The sequence below is a fragment of the Ostrinia furnacalis genome, unplaced genomic scaffold (assembly GCF_004193835.3).
Source record: "Ostrinia furnacalis isolate ACB-3 unplaced genomic scaffold, ASM419383v2 OfSCF3137, whole genome shotgun sequence".
In the NCBI taxonomy this organism is placed as follows: Eukaryota; Metazoa; Arthropoda; class Insecta; order Lepidoptera; family Crambidae; genus Ostrinia; species Ostrinia furnacalis.
The window spans coordinates 132,568-150,161 of NW_021133376.1; the positions used below are offsets into that span (position 1 = coordinate 132,568).

General features: G+C 38.5%; 1 protein-coding gene across 6 annotated transcripts in view; it reads right to left on the minus strand.

Annotated features, from left to right (window-relative positions):
* The window catches only part of cut (homeobox protein, cut), a 198,333-nt gene that overhangs the window by 38,663 nt on the left and 142,076 nt on the right, over positions 1-17,594 (minus strand). For all 6 annotated transcript variants that reach the window (XM_028310898.1, XM_028310896.1, XM_028310901.1 and 3 more), the window contains one exon: positions 1,275-1,456. In XM_028310898.1, coding sequence (XP_028166699.1) covers positions 1,275-1,456 — 182 coding nt within the window. The remainder of the gene's footprint in view (positions 1-1,274; positions 1,457-17,594) is intronic.

The following is a 17,594-nucleotide window of genomic DNA, read 5'->3' on the forward strand; positions in this document are numbered from 1 at the left end:
GGACGAAGTCATGGACAAAGGCTAGTTCTTTACCATCAGTCATATTCAAGCTGCAATGTCTTTACCAGCTCTGAACTGACTATCTCTAGCTTCTCGTGTCAGCGTGCCCTTAGTGTGAGGAAAACTAAAGCAAACGCACTTGTCAACAAGCGCCGCTGCGTTTGTGATTCATTGCTGGATCTTTTGATTACTTTTATTGTGTCAGTGTTTGGACAGAGGGGCAGTGACTCTAATAAATACGCGCAGAGATAGATACTCATTTAGCAAATAGCTGTCGAGGATAGGCTGGGTTAGAATGAACAATAATTTTATTTAAGCATAATGATCTAGAATAGAAGGTTTCAGGCGCGTAGCTTCCGCCATATCTGCCGTATCAACGATACGGGGCTTCTGGCCCACAGTGCCTTTTTGAATGAATCTTCAATGGGCTTTCTTGATCTTGACCTTTAACTTTAATCCCTCCAAGTTGATACGAGGCCCATCTAAGGGATGCTACGCTCCTACATAGTATATCAAATAATGATTGTTAATGGTTTCAATCAGATTTCCTTTTTTCTGTAAAATGTCTGAAAGTTTTTCTTATAAATCCTGAACGTGTAGAAATTGTAGAAACTATACCCTGAACTACTGAGTCACATATCAAAACAATACCTCGGAAGGCTGCCATACAAACACGCGTCGCTTTCGCTGCGTGCGCGCACGATAAGCGCGTTATCAACGCAAACGCTATTGTTGGCAGACTACAGGGGCGAAGAAAGTTCTCTATTCTTAGACGTTGATTACTGTTCGTTTTCTACTAATATTGTTTTAGCACGATGAGTTACATGTCAGTAATTAAACGTGAGCAATTTTTAAAATCGGTTTTTGACAGTTGCAAGAACAAGTGCTTATGAAATGGTCTTCCGAGATTGGAGGGTTACGTATATCTAATGGTTCTAGAAAAATATAGTTCTGAAGTATTTGTCAATGATGATACATCAAGCTTCTATGTAGTTANTGTAGTTGCTTCTTTTTTTGTTGCAGTTCCTAAATTCTTTGATGGCCTTATGGAGGCCTAATTAAGTAAGATTATGGTCGTTGGGAAAGGCACCAGGCACACGAAGACGTTGGTAGGCAAACCTGCCACTCGGTGGATCGATCGATCGTTGTGGAAATCCTTGGGTAAATCCAGCAGTGGATGTCCTTAGATTGAACGGAAGATGTGTCTAATGGGATATAAAGGCCTAATAGCACAGTAAAAATAGGTCAGCCTGGCGAGTCCGACACATACTCACCTGATCTCTCGCTTGATGTCGTCGTAGTCGCGCTGCGCGTCGATGCGCGCTTCCAATCGCGCGATGTGCTGCTTTTTCTCGTCCAGCCGCTCCTCCAGTCGTGCCAGCTGCTGCGCGTGCGCGTCCTGAAGCGCCGCCAGCGACGCTTGCAGGCGGCGCACGTCTTCCACTAGCTGCGCGATCTGTGGGCGAAAAGGAGCTTTATTGTATCTGGCAAAAGGGTGCAAGTTGTCTGTCTTTTACTAGCTGCGCGATCTGTGGGCGGAAATGAGCTTTATTGTCTCTGTTAGAAGGGCGCAAGTTGTTTATCTGGAGATCGAGGGTTTCTTTTCAAGCAGAAAGGCACAAGTTATTCGTCACGTTTTAAGATTGTGTTTTGTCTTTTACTAGCTGCGCGATCTGTGGACGAAAATGAGGGTTATTGGCTGTGGCAGAAGGATGCAATTTGTTTGTCTGGAGATCGAGGGTTTTTTTCAAGCAGAAAGGCACAAGTTATTCGTAACGTTTTGCGATTGTATTTTGTCTTTTACTAGGTGCGAGATCTGTGGGCGAAAATGAGAGTCGACTCATGCAGTTTTCTACCAACTTGGAGGTGATTAAGTTGGAGTTTAAGGCCATCAGCGCGGCCTGACTGTCTGAGTTAATGTAAATTATGTGGTTGGCATAATTTTTCGCAGGTTAGCTTCCGCACATTCAATAACGGCGTAGACTTCTGCCTGAAAGATAGAGGCAAATTTACCCAGGCTATGAGATAGCTTAAGCTTCGGCTGCTCTCCATACACGCCAAAGCCTACGTTAGGGCCCATTTTTGCCCCATCAGTAAACCATATAACAGAAGAACTAACTATAATATTTATTCTTTAATGCCATATAAATTGGTACACCAATCGAACTTAATGCAGTTGATATACTAATAAATTGATTGAATAACTTAATACTAACTTTATCAACAGTTAATCAACTACATTATTCAAGTTTCTGCTTGGTCTAGTAAATAATTGATCGCGAGAGGCGCCGGTCCCTCTTGCTGTCAAGAAAAAAATCGCCGCCTTCGTCTGGCAGACAACCCACACTATTGGACTATATTTTAAGCGAATCACTCACACAGAGATTGGCAAAGATGTCTCGGAATGCAAATGGGAACCACAACCTCTGGAAGGCAACAAAGTACCTCGCTCAAAGTGTTCTCCGCTTATTAGGTCCGATAATACATGAGTGCGAACTGACAAGAAAAATCTCAGACCTTGGCTACATGACGAGCCGGTTTATTTGACCCATTGACACGGATAATCCAAAAAATCCACAATTCAATCAAAAAAATAAGATCAAGCATTGGACTTGATCCGACACTTGCAGCTATGCCTGCCTTTGATTCCTACTGATGATGATGATTCATCCGACCGATTTCGGTCATGGTGACCACTTCTACTTAGCTGTCTTAGCGCCGCTGGTGCGCCCGAAGATGGCTTACCAAGCCGATCTTCGCGGCAAACTCCTCGCACATTGAGAGTAATTACCCGCCGCCAACATAATTATAGTGAATGGCGATAGATGGACGGGATTTACATCATCGCGTTTTGCGTCGAGTTCAGTTGTGCGCTGCTCCTTGAATTCGCGGACTCGCCTCTACACAACACAATCTCCCGCTTTTGTGTTTGAGAGGGCCCATTTTACATCTTTTCGTATGCTGCTTCTGGACATCTTTGTACTTGACTATCTGAGGAGTTGACCGCCATGTTTGCGCTTAGCGCTTACCCTCCTCAAGTTCAAAGTAGAAGATTGATTCCTACTACGCTAATTGAGGACGAAAGACACAGGAGGACAAAGTGACTGATATAGCTCACAGAATCGCTAAAATCAAGTGGCAGTGGGTGGGGCACATATCTCGTAGAGCTGATGGCCACTGGGGCAGTAAAGTTCTTAGTGGCGACCACGAGCCGTGGGCAGGCCTCCCACTAGGTGGACCGACGATTTAGGGAAGGTCGCAGGAAGTGCCTGGATGCGAGCGGCGCAGGACGTCTTTCGGCTGAAACGAAAGAACTAACGCTAAGGCTAAACTAAAGAAATATCAAAAATGGAGCCTCGTAAAGTACTTGCATTTGATCTGATCACCATGAAGTCCATGGTCTTGACAATGACCACTCTGAGTGAGAACCTCGCAAGTCTCTTAACTTTGTAAATGATCCATAAGGCTGGCAAGTCGCCTAATGAATTCTCTTATCGCTCAATTAATCTGACATTTGTATTGTTAAGATTATGGAAAAGGATCATTCTTGCTCGTTTATTCCCTTGCCTAACTATGACCCATGTAATATAGTATACCCGACCATAAATTTTGGCAGAAACCATACCGACCATAATCAGTACAATGTTTGGAAAAGAAAGAATCCCGTACGTCTGGTTTCGCTGCGGCTTCAGCTGGGTTTATCATAAAGGACTACTCTATGAAATTAAAAAGTACCTTCTAGCACACTTCTACTACCTGCTGATGGATTCTTATCTCAGTGANCTTTATTGTATCCGGCAGAAGGGCGCAAGTTGTTTATCTGGAGATCGAGGGTTTCCTTTCAAACAGAAAGGCAGTTATTCGTAACGTTTTGCGATTGTGTTTTGTCTTCTACTAGCTGTCCGATCTGTGGGCGAAAAGGAGCTTTGTTTTATTTTACAGAAGGGCGCAAGTTGTTTATCTGATCGAGAGTTTCTTTTTAAGCAGAAAGGCACAAGTTATTTGTTACGTTTTGCGATTGTGTTTTGTCTTCTACTAGCTGTCCGATCTGTGGCCGAAAAGGAGCTTTATTGTATCTGGCAGAAGGGCGCAAGTTGTTTATCTGGAGATTCTTTTCAAGCAGAAAGGCACAAGTTATTCGTCGCGTTTTAAGATTGTGTTTTAGTCTTTTACTAGGTGCGAGATCTGTGGGCAAAAATGAGCTTTATTGTATCTGGCAGAAGGGCGCAAGTTGTTTATCTGGAGGTCTAGGGTTTCTTTTCAAGCAGAAAGGCTTAAGTTATTCGTCACGTTTTAAGATTGTGTCTTGTCTTTTACTAGGTGCGAGATCTGTGGGCGAAAATGAGGGTTATTGGCTTTGCCAGAAGGGCGCAAGTTGTTTATCTGGAGATCGAGGGTGTGGCGACGCCACTACAAACTAGTGACCAACAGATGGCGCTGTCACTACTTCACTATGTCACACTCCGCCGCTCATACAAACCTGCATCGCGGTGACGGAGTTTTATATCCTGCCAAGTATATATAGACAAACCAAGATGGTGTAAATTGGACCTTGGTCCCCGAGCATAACACCCGCTCGGAAGGAAGCACTAACATCTAGCTTCCTTATTGTGGTTGAGCATCTTATCCCACAAGGGTTTTTTTCAAGCAGAAAGGCACAAGTTATTCGTAACGTTATGCGATTGTGTTTTGTCTTCTACTAGCTGGCCGAAAAGAAGCTTTGTTATATTTGACAGAAGGGCGCAAGTTGTTTATTTGGAGAACGTGGCGTTCTATTACTCTATGCAGAAGGCACAAGTTATTTGTCACGTTTTACGATTGTGTTTTGTCTTCAATTTATCTGCGCGATCAGTGCAATTTGCGATTTTGTTTTGTCTTCAAATACCGCTTCTATCTGCAGAATCTTATGTGGTAGAGCGAGGAGCTTTATTGGATTTTTAGTTTTATGCTGGACCTGTATTATTCTGTTTGCGAAGATGCACAAAAGCTTTTGTGTAACTAAGTGAGAATCTGTTGAATCGTTCAGTTCTGTCACGTGTTTTGTCTTTGCAAAAGCTCTTCCAAAATATTTCCGGAATGCGTTATGGGAAGTTGAAAATGCAAACTAAAACTATTATATTTTTGGTCAGTAACAGTTTTTATTCAGTACATGAGTTCCTACAATTTAAATAAAGTTTTTCTACAATTTCTTCCTTGACAATATTGACTCTAATATCCGATTGACTGCCCTGCATTAATTTATTTTAATCTTGCAATTTATTTAACTGACATTTATGATTTTGACATTTAATTTGCTCATTATTACTTTTCTTTAACATAATATTATACTTAAAATCACGCTTTAACATTTGTATGCCGACAAGGCTGATCACGGCTTGAACACATATCTTGTTTGTACATCATACTGCTTACCTGTGTTTCACAAATAAATTATTTGAATTTGAATTTGAATTTGAAAACTTTCCGAAAAACATATTTTGTACAAAAATGTTGGCAAATCTTGACACACGTGTGACCGGCAAACATCATACCGTGTGAAATAATAATAAATATCGCGGAAATAACAAATTACCTTACAGTTAAGCGTAATTTTTGTTCGCTGAAATCTCAGATTATAAGTTAATTAAAATATCTAATCACCCTAATTATAATTCTGATAATAATGGGAAAACCAATTATAAAAGCTAAAAAGATTTACTTAAGTAGGTATCAGCTCTAGAATTCCCAGATTTTCGACTTTAATGCAATAAACATAAGGATAAATTATGTTTAAAATGGCGACTAATAATAAAATGCGTCAGTGTATAGACATACTGAAATTAGAGGAAGAAGACTCATTTTCAAACCCAATAATGAGTGTAGTTGTGGGTTGGATCCTTACCATGGAAATACGTCCAACTGAATCCACCTCTGACATTTTTATCATTGTTTGCGTTTAGTCAAGACTTGATTGTAGGTTAGCTAGATAACTATTAGTAAGTATTAACTAGTAGTTATGAATATATCAAGTTAATTAGCCACGAGAATGTCTGAAAATTTTGACGCTTAAGCAAATACAAGTAGTTTTATTAATAAAATAGAGTATCGATAAAAGTATTTACTGAATATATTTCCATCATACACTGCGGTATTGAGATAGCACTGATTAGTTTACAATGGAATTATTTGGTTAATTTATATCTACGATAACAATTCCTTGAACACGAACGATCTGTAAATAATTGTTTTTCTTTAAACTGTCAACTCGAATTATGGATGTAAAATAATTTGATATTCTTAATTTAACATGGAGGCGTGAAGCTAAATTTTGTGTACATTTTAAGACGAAAAATGAGACAAAATAAACAGATTTTTTGGAATAAAGAAATATCATTAATCATTAAATGTTCAGACAAGAATAGCAAGCAAACATTTCAATAATAAACCAACTCCAAAAATATCCAAATCCAGTTTTACTAACCTAAGTGATTTGGGCTGTTTTAAACTGACTGCGACACAGACAAACCGACTGATATCAGTATTCGCTAATGGGACAGAACAAAAACAGTAATTTGAGGTTCACGTTTCCGTTCGACAATTGACGATCTATTCATAAAATACATAAAGAAACGATTTCAAGATCACACGTCATTCCATACTCGACCTTGCGCCGTTGTAATAGAGGATGTGTAGTTGTTAGGGCTGACACCTGTTCGGAGGAAACGCGTTTTTTATTTTTTTGTGCGGCCAGGAAAATTCTTCAAAAATCGTTAGGCTAAAGTAGGTAGGTAATTGTTTTTCGAATTCGTGATTCATGCGTGTTGAAAAAGTTTAATAGGCGATGAATGGTTTATTTAGGAAACAAAAATATACATTGCACGGTAGCAAAAAATACGGACCGGACATTCGATTGGATAAACTCATTCCTTAGTCACTTGAAATAGTTTTACTCTAAGCACGATTAATTTAGTAATTTTAGAAAAAAATACAGATATGGTTCAGGAGAGGCGTAAGTTGACAGATTTGTATAAGCTTTTATAGCCTGACCAGGAACATAAAAACCCTGGCATAGAGGCGCGTCAATTGCATTTGATAGTGCAACACTGAGTACAGTCGTACCTGTGTTAAATTAATAAGCTAACTATATGTATCAGGATTCAGGATTAGGGGCTAATTTGATATTTTCATAAATTAACGAAAATATATTATTATAGGTAACCTGGTTTAAATAAATTAAATGAAACCATCAATCGAGCTAGTAGGATTTATTTTATTATTCATCAATAATCAAATTCAGAACTTGAATATTCAACTGCAATGTCTGCTCATGAACGCTTCAAACTCGTTACTTCTTTCCCAATTCCATAAAATTCAACACTTAGAAAGTGACAATTTTTTTTTAAATTGGCAGTTGAAACAAACCACAGCAAATTTTCATAGTGGACTGTACTATACTATAAACATGTCAGTCAATTTGACAACCTTTGTCGGAAACATTATTCAATGAAAATATTGTCCGAACCCTTAGTATTTATCTTCGACAAATACTTTAACACATTGTGAACCACTTTTCTTTCACGACTATAAAAAGATTTTAGCAATTTAACTCACAAAATCAATTGCGCACATTTAAAATAAAGTTTGTTTACACTTTGACAGCAATAGACTGACATGCAAGGTGACATGTCAATGAAGTTTTCAGTTACTGTTGCCATTAAAAGAAATTAGTACCATTAGTTTTCCGCAACATGGCAAGGGTTTTTATGTTCCTGGTCAGGCTATAGTTGAAAAATACAGTTTATCTAGATTTTATAACTTCTTCAATGATTGTTTATTTTGTTTTAGTATATCTTTATATTTTTCTTTCACAATCTGTGTGCTTTTATTGTATTTAGAGCAAACAGTGTCGTAACATCATACAATAAACTTCATTCCATTCTTCTTTGTGAGCAATTTGCTTCATTGCAAAATCATCGCCAGCCCTACGAGAGGTATTATTTGCCGGCCTTCGGAAGATATCAATTGTGCAGGTGTGATGCGCCCGCGCGTGAAGATGGTATCGCAAGATGGATGCGACGGAAGCGGCCCCGCCGATGGTTGTCCATCTAGTATTATACCCGTCAATAGCGCTTCATGGCCTAGATTGTTGTACTTTAAACTCGGCAGTTTAAGATCATTTGCTATTGCAATAGATTGGTTTTGATCTACATCTAAAATGATCTTGTATAAAACGCTGGATGCGTCATCTTTTAGAGATATAGCTACGATTCAGGTGCGATTGAAGTTTCTTTAAGTATTGATTTGACAAAAGCTTATAATCAGTTTGAAATGTACATTTTAATACGTAAATGTCTATTATTTTAAGGAATAGTGTTTGTTCTTTTGGTTTTAGCACTGCCTTTTGGCTGACAAAATACTATAAATACTATAAAAACATTCGGTTTCCCAAGCTCAGTGTATCGTGAGACAGATGTTCATTTATTTCGATGATATAATTTTATTGGTTGCTCCAGACGAATAAGATTAATGAGAATGTAGTCTATTTTATAGCGTTTCTTGCTCCATGACGTCACGCTAATGACAGATGATCTTTGATTTTCACGTAGAGGATGTTTCCGCCAGCGCGTTCAGCCAAACAACTATGACTCTTAAGCCCGAGCGCTGAAGTGTATACCTACCAATTATTAAAAAACACTAATTAGTCGTCCTGTTAATTAGATTTGATTGTTATTGCCGAAGCGTAAAGCCCAATATATCTCGGCAGCGTTTTGTTCCTTGACACCGATATCTTTTGTACACATCAGTGATACAATGATGCTACAGCAAATATTGTCGGTTTGACGAGGCCTTGAATATTTGACATGAAAGACGGAAAATATTGTCATAAATCAAAATTATCTATTCATTAAATTTTGATCCCTGAATAGCGCTGTAAAGTTTATTATTATTGCTATACTCAGTATCAGCGGTTATTTAAAAATATATTGTTATTACTGTAATTAATTGTGATTCTAGAAATGCCACGTAAGTTTTTTACTGCCTTACTAGCGTCAAATGAATCAGCCAAGGTTGTATTATTTATTTGTCTGGTGATTTAATAAAATGTACTTAAAATGTGCCTACCTAATTGAGCCAGATTCTGTCAAAACGTTTTATAGTTGCTACGTCACTCAAAAGGGCACTTAAACACCACCCCATTTGAAGTCCTTAACTTTTACAGTCCAATGTCCAATCCAACACTAATTGCGTCCAATAATCGCGAGTAATTTCAGTGTAAACACGGAACCAGACCGTGTCCTAATAGTACAGTCCGCGCCGTAAAAAGTATTAGCCAAAACGAAGTGCGGGCGAGTGTACCCACCCTTTATTGTCTTAATTCGGGAGCCCTGACCACTGGGGGTGCGATATGTTGCATAAGAGAAGCGGATTTTGGGACCAAGTTAAGTTTTCGGCCACAGCTTTAAGAGCTATAAGAGCTAGCGGGTTTAGTTTTTTTTTACTTTGCGTACATTTCAAGTTTAAAGGAGTACAATGAACACTTATTTAATTTTTCAAGTCATTTCTTTTGATCAATGCCATGACGCAAACTGTAAAGATAACCTTTATATGTTTTACTACTTACTAGAAAATAAAACGTCCATAAAATGTCTTCATCGGCCGAAGGAGTATAAACTAACAATAGATATCTGCATGCCAAGAAAGTAACGCGTTATGTGTTTTACACACGCTCGGTTTATAGATGAAAAACATTATCTTTAGCACTAAAAGTATACGGTCCAGAACAACAAGTCTCAATAACGATTCTTTCAACGATACAACAACATTGTAAGGGTTTTAATTAGCTAAGTATAAGTATTTATGTTTCATAGACGCATATAATTTGTTAAAGAAAACTATTAAAGATAGACTTGGAATCTATGAGCATAGTATACAATGCTTCTTGGTATAAGGATTAAGAAGGCTGTCTATTTTGTTTTGGCGGACTCATTGCAAGGAGTGGTAACTGAGTTTGTTCCGGCGTTTCTTCTCAGCACTTGCCATATATTTGTCTACAAGCGCTGGTGCTGGTAGGGCTAAAGTAGGGTTGCCAACTTTTCTTTCAAAATATAAAGTATATCAGAGGCCGGAGAAGGAAAACAGACAGTATTAAAAAAAAACAGTATAGCTCTACAACGCGTTACTTAAATGTGGTGTTGGGCATTTACTTTTAAAAATATCTATGGATACTAGTGATGCTAGCTGAAAACAGTATTTTGTATACTTTATTTTTGTTCAAAAGTAAAAAGTATAATTTAGTGAAAAACAGTATAATACTGTTCAAAACAGTATAGTTGGCAACCCTAGGCTAAAGGTAAAGTGCCCCATAAGGCCTACCCTTTTTATTATCTTTGACGTTCATAAGTGGCAAAATAAATAACAAAGTTGAATAAATATTTTTGATTTGATTTAACAGGTACAGTAGAACGCCGATTATCCGAATTAATTGGGACCGGGGTCGATTCGGATAATCGAAAATTCGGATAATCGGACATAGACTGGTAACAAAGAAAAAACGTGTTAAAAACCAACCGTCACACATCTATAAACTATATTATTACTGTGTTTACAGTTCTACAATAACGCTCAGTTGAAATATATCGAGACTCCTGCGAGTTTCAACTAGTTACAACAAAAGAAAACAAAAATTACTTGGTCTTAATTTTTTATATTACGTTTAGGACCAATTCGGATAATTGGCGATTCGGTTAATCGGCGTTCGGATAATCGGCGTTCTACTGTAGTCTAGGTTGTCTGTGGTTTGGCAACGAATTCCGCTACAGCCAGCCACCAAGCTCTGACCCTTAGGGCGTCTTCTCGCTAGGGTTAAAGGGTGACCTCCAATTACCTACAATCATTACTATGGACAATTATGTTTCGGCCGTCACACTCGCAGGTTTTTATTGAAGGGCCGAACCGCATTTTTAGTTTAATTACTACCTTTTTGGAGTCCGCGACGTGTGACGATTCCGACCCTTCCCTCTTTATTTTGGGGAAGAGATTCCCGATGATGGGATAAATGGGGAAACAGTGGACTGAAGGCTATTTAACTTTTGGGTTCGGGAGGCCTTGTGAGTTTATTAGATCTCGAAATATGTACAATTACGTAAGCTTGCCAGTGAAAAGCGATTCGAAATGACATTTAGTAGACCATTCTAGATTTTTGAATTTCTAGGATAGAATGTATCCTTCTTCTTTTTTTTATGGCATCGTCTGAGATATTACGGCCACAGAGTGAATATTAGGTACTTCATGTTGTGGTACCGACCTTTCATTTTGGATTAATATAGTCTGTGATTTTAAAAGTCCCACCAACGCCATCTATTACTGCTTTCTTGAACCACACGCGCACTCATAAACTGCAAAAAGCTTTCCGCGTCATCCGCCTCAGATAATATTTTTCCATACATTACATTCTTTTCGCGGTGATGTAGACGCGGTAGATGCCTTGAAATGCAAATGGCGCGAAGGTGCAATAAATTCCCCTGATGTCTCCGGGGGTTTATCAGCCACTTCGATTGCAGTGCTTTTAGTTCCTAGTTTTAGCTTCAGTTTGTAGTAAAAGAATGGTGGCATGGAAGATAGGTATTGTTCAGGCCATAGAGCTTTTACTGAAACGAATTTCTTTCTCTATGTCATTTTTGTCAGCTTAAGACATAGACATTGATAGATCTGTTTTGTAGAGAAAGGTATAAAGTACGTTACAGAATACGAAAAAGTCAATAAAAATTTTAAAACGGAAAACCCTTTGTCGTCGAAACTTAAAATTAGTTTGCGATGAACTGCAAAGAAAACCTCTGAACAGGAATCCTATTAAGGAACTCAACGCAAATAGCTTTTCTAAACGCAAACATCAAATATCGAACGTTAATTTTAAATGCATCGTCGTATACGTCAAAGGACGCGATACAGAATGAATAGAACTTTCCAGAGGCCCCAATCTTCATAGAGGAGAGATTAAAACCGTCCGCAATAACTTGCCCGCACACGCTCCTCTTTTTTCCGTCGATTTATGTTCATTTCGTACGATATTCCTCCGAAATTGCGTTCGAGTTCCAGCTGGAGCGATATCGGTTCGAGGCGACGACGACTTGTGGTATAAGTGTACCGCCTTCGACTTTAATTTTCTTTTCAGGCAAAGACATTTACGCTGAAAATGGAATGCTTTTAATTTTTTAATCTGCACCTATAGACAAAGGTTTCGACTTTTTGTTTTTGCCACAAGTTACATGATTATTATTAAAGAGTTTGCAAGAGTATGTCGTCTAGCTTCCATTATCATCGCTTTCGCAGTGCGGTCATCCTTAGCCCACGCTGCTTAAACACCCTTCTGTATAGCAGACATTCATTAAAATATTCAGCCATTTTTGTTTGGGCACGCGTTTATTATTCCTTGTTTCTTTGGACGGGCAGGGCTACCAACTTACGGAAACGGTCAAAGGAAAAAAGCGTCCACGAGCGGACAATGCACGACAACCGTCAAAGTCAATAGTCTAAAATTTGCCAACTAATAAAGTAACAAAACTGATCCAATCCGCTCGACAATGCGTCGTCACAAATTCAGGGCTCAATCACAAAAGAAGTGATGAAAGACAAGTGGACGAATAAAAAAGGCATAATACTGCATTTTGCCGTCGGGAAGTAGAGTCACGTCGGCGAGCTGTCAAACTGCTCAAACATGAGGTCGTCCGGAGTGGATTGGCGGGAAGCCGTAATAACCGGCCGATTTGGAAAGGCCGCGGATTCCAGAGCTGTCGAAACTCCACGCCGTCTCTGCCACTCCGCTCCTGCGCCAAACAAAAAGACGCTCCGAAAGCTCCTACGCGCGTTTTTCCTTTTAACGTATCTATCTAGTTTGACGGGCCCGTTTCATTTCGGCAAAAATGATAAATGACGTGAATGATTGAACAGACGGACACGACTGCAGCGAAAAAGAGATTTCACATTCTGACGTTTGTCGTCTATCCGAATTAAAAAGCGCTTTCGGTCGTTTTAATTGTAAAACGTGCAATTCATAAATATTCAGGGCTTTTACAGGACATTAGCGAGATTGACATCGCTGTATCAATCAGGTGTCGCGTCGATGCGCCATGCAAATTGTAAAAATTAATGGCGGTGTATTGTGTTGATAAGCACTCCGGGTGTTTGCGACAGTTTTGACATTTGCAAATATGATGCCCGCCGACGTCGGACGCGGCAAAAGCTTGTCTATGCACTTTATCGCCGATGCCCCGTAATGCTGGCAATCATTTCAATTAATACTACTTTTTAAACGCGGACTGACGTTTAGACTTTTTAATTATGCCGATAAAAACTCTATGGAGCGATTAATAAACTTTCATCGTTGTTGGCCAGTAACAAGTTTTAATATTCGAATTTGAGTTAAAAAGTAGGCATTTTTAAACGGTTTTCTGAGACTTAATCAAAGACCTAATAAAAAATAATTTTTATTTACTTAATTATAAAAACTTGGTGATTCAATTAAATCAAAAATTAACTATTTTAACGAACGGCAAAACCAATTAAACAGTTTAGATTAAAAAGAGCAAAACTAGCTTGTGGCAATTTTATCAATTCATAGCGCGCATAGACAACAGAATGCAATTGTTCCGTCTGCGAAATGAAGCAATTATAAGTTGCGGAGCTCATTTATGGCTTGTCTATCGCTGTTATAAAACCGAAAGGAAAACTTGGTTCTGTTGCGGTATAACTCGCGGCGATAGTTCGGTATTGGACTATTGGGATGGTTGTCAAGTTGATTCAGCCCCTAGTTGGGTACTGGAAGTTTGAACTAGCCTGTGGTTTTAGATTGACAAACGAAAGTTAGCGAGTTTAAAAATTCAAATTTGGAATAGGTGGTTTGTTTTTTTTAAATAAGGCATGTGTAGTCACGAGTCGTGCACAAAGATGTTATATTCAAAAAGAAAAATGAATTTGAATTCAAATTAAGAATGTTTATGTCCGAAATAAACGTAGTAAATTGAACAAAATTCGTAGAAAGATATTTCGCTACGGTTTCGGCTGGCCTTGCCTTGCTACGAAAGTTAGTCAGCGCTACGATCGATTTTATCAGTGACTATGAATTTTAAGCAGCACTATTTATTTTAAAATCCGTAGCAGTTTTATGTTCCTAACTTTTCCAGCCATTGTTTTAGTATCCTATTCTAAAATTGAATTTTTCTTTTTAAAGTTGCAGTTACTCAGTCGAGGGAAGATTTAGAGCTGAAATAGTGACTTCACACATACATCACAATCCGAGCCTCAAAATGCCGCAATTATTCGAATGACGTCACTTCCAGAATAAAAACTCTAAATTCAAAGTCGGGCCAATGCATCATGGCGGAGATCAACAGCTGATTATTTTGAGTAACGGCGCGATGGCGCGCAAAAATCGCAGCCGCGGTAAAATATTGTTTTGGTGTGCAATTAAAAGCACGGGGTGGAGCGTTGTGGCTTGAATAATAGTTTTTGGAACTTACATTTTTATTTCTTAGTCTATGGCTAGGTCTAGCAAAAGCTAGTATGCGATAGAGTGCAACGATTCGGAACTTCGGATTCGAAAAATCGGAAGTATAACCCATTTGTGATAGTAGCGCCTTCCTGTCAATGTGACACTTCAGTAAATTACAATAATGAACAATTAATGTATTAATATCCAATCAAGACTCTGTTCAGAATCGAATTAAGAATAATATTTCAACGTCTGTGCATTTATTTCCAAGCGCAATTCTCTGGCCAATCTAATAGCTTTAAAACAGCTGATGTAGCGAATAGCGATGCGCGCGGTCATGTAATTATTTTAATTCAGTCCAGCATAGACACGCTTTGTTCGAATTCCGAATTTCTTTCTGGCCAGTCCGCCGTATTTATTGCCCTGGCCGTTACAAACGTCGGAAGAATGTCACGGGTTCAATTAGAATGGATTTTAAATTGTTAGACGAAACACTATTTTATGTTAAGTGAAAGCACTAAAATTTTATAGCATTTATTTTATAGCTGGCTGCAGAAAAATACTAAACTATTGATATTTTTTTCGAAGAAAAAAGTGCGGTGAACGGCTTTACGTGGCTTTAGTTATAAAATGTTTCCAATGCATTTAAAAATGATTGGATTGTTTTATAAATTGAAATATGGAACGGTTGGCTAAAGCAATTGAATATTCAAATTCGGAACATGTCTATCTATAACCCTTAAATACGTCTTCGCTAACTTGCGCTCATTATAAACAAAAGTCAAATCTTCGCTCCGCTTTACTCCTTTGATTTCGTCAATCTCCGGAACGCCCGGAATCGGAACACATCCCGGACGCGAGCCGGAACGCATCGGAACGTTCCGGAACGCGCGCCGGAACGCGATCAATCGCGCCCCCGTATTTTTATTGTGTCTTTGACAAGTTTTTGATGCTGGCGGAGAGGCAAACGCGAAGTTACCATTTCAAGTGTTATTGGTATACAAGTTGGTCCTTGTTCGTTTGCGGTTGTCTTTTTAATTTCGATTTTCGGCTTTCAAAGTTACGTCGATGGGTTAAATCGTTTGATTCCTTTGCCCTTTGCTGCGGAGTTCGTTTTCGAACGTTACATGCAGCTGGTTGATTTTTCTTTTTATTTTTTTTTGGAAAAAGACTCAAACCTCTTTATTGCCATGGGGTTAAGACTACATAAACGAATTACAGTAATGTTCAAACAGCACAGACGACACACGGCGAACTCGATATCAGTCATTAGTCCCAGTTTTCTAATTAGAGTAAGCAAACGAAATAAAGCATTAAGGAATTGTTCAAATAGAATGGAAGGGGCGCTGTAGACAAAGCTTCGAAGATATGTGCATGGAAGAGACATTTTGTATATGACTAATTAAAATACATTAAATGATTAGTATAAAAATATTTTCATACATCAATGACTGAAACTTGCTATTTGTTTGGAAATTGCTATATCATACAGCACGCTGAAGACTCAAATAATTACGTAAATTTCATAAAAACCGCTCTATTTTCAAATATAAAAGTCTAGATTCCGTTAGAAAATCTGACATAACTTTTCTGGTAACCAATTACAGCAAAGAATAACAAATAACAGAAGCGCATCCAGAATCTCTAAATCGTATCGCCCGTATGCAAGCGTACGCAAATATGACGTCATAAAGAGGACGGGAACAGATATTTTGTTCTAGCTCCAATTAAATGAACGCTCATTAACTATGTAAAAAGGGTTCTGAAATTTTAATCCAACGAGCGATTTCCAAGTTTATTTGTTGAGCATGTGAGGCGAAGTTTCAATAAGATTGTACTTGTATGTATGTTTATGTATGTTGGGATGGTTTGGTGTAGATTATGAATGACGTTAACCAATATTGGCTTGTTGGTTGTTCAATATTTTAGGGCCCTAACCCACAGTGATCCAGTTTAGCGGGATTCACTAGTGCAGGATCTATTAAAACGGGACCGTCGTGTGAACACACAAGTGTGTTTAAAATTCGAATTTGAAATTCGTACAAATCGGTTTTTTTTCGGGAAATGGGATGTCGCCTTAGGTTGCGAAAACAGCTGAAAATCTACTTTTGCTCGTAATATTTTAAAAATATTCATTAATAATTCTGTTGCTTAACTCTCAATCAACAGGCGTGCCTGATGCTTAATCTGCGCACTAATAACCGAGGAAGCGATCTACGATCGTCACCTACGCGCCATTGTGGCCCGGCAATTGTAGTAATGCGCCTAATTGTGCCGATTTGAACGCATTGTCCCGTCTGTTATACATTCTCTATGACGCGGAGGTTGCATTGTCGTGCGTGGGCATTGCGTGTGTCATGTCATTGCTCTGATTCCAATTGCTTATTGTTTTTATATTGTTTGTTGAAGACACGCATTTTTTTTCCTTTATTTTTGATCGTCTATATCAGTGGTTCTTAACCTTTAAGTCATGAGGGACCATTTTACCAAATTTCTGTCTTGTCAGGGACTACCTCATAATCATAATCGGTCAAAAGTAAACCAGTATGACTGTAAAAATCCAAGTTTGACCAAGGCGTGCAAGTGCACTTCGTGGACCACTTGGAATGCCTTCAGGGACAACCAGTGGTCCACGGACCACCGGTTAAGAACCACTGGTCTATATCTTACCTAGGCTCAAGGCCTTAGAATAAACACCTTAATATTTTCCGAACTCTATCAAGTATTTTTTAATTTAATATTAATAATGAACGTATAATTTTTTGGGTTATGTTAAAGGTTAGAATGCCTTGAAAGTACCTAGTCGTATGTAGTAAATAAATATGTCCTTATTATGGCCTACAAAAATGTACACAGAAAATACTAAGAACTTAAGCGAATGCTAACTACAAGAAACTGGCTATTAGGCAGGCATTTGATATTGACATACTGATCATTGCTCACTCGTCCATAGACTAAACGGCGCAGATATGATACTCTAATAGCTCACAACTATGCCTACGCGACCGTTTTTAAAATAACGACGGGCAATTATAAGCAAAATGCCCATTAATTGCCTTGGATCTTTTAAATTGGGTTAGGGATTTCTAGAAAATTTTAATGCGAGGAAAGGAGCGATGAAACGTGG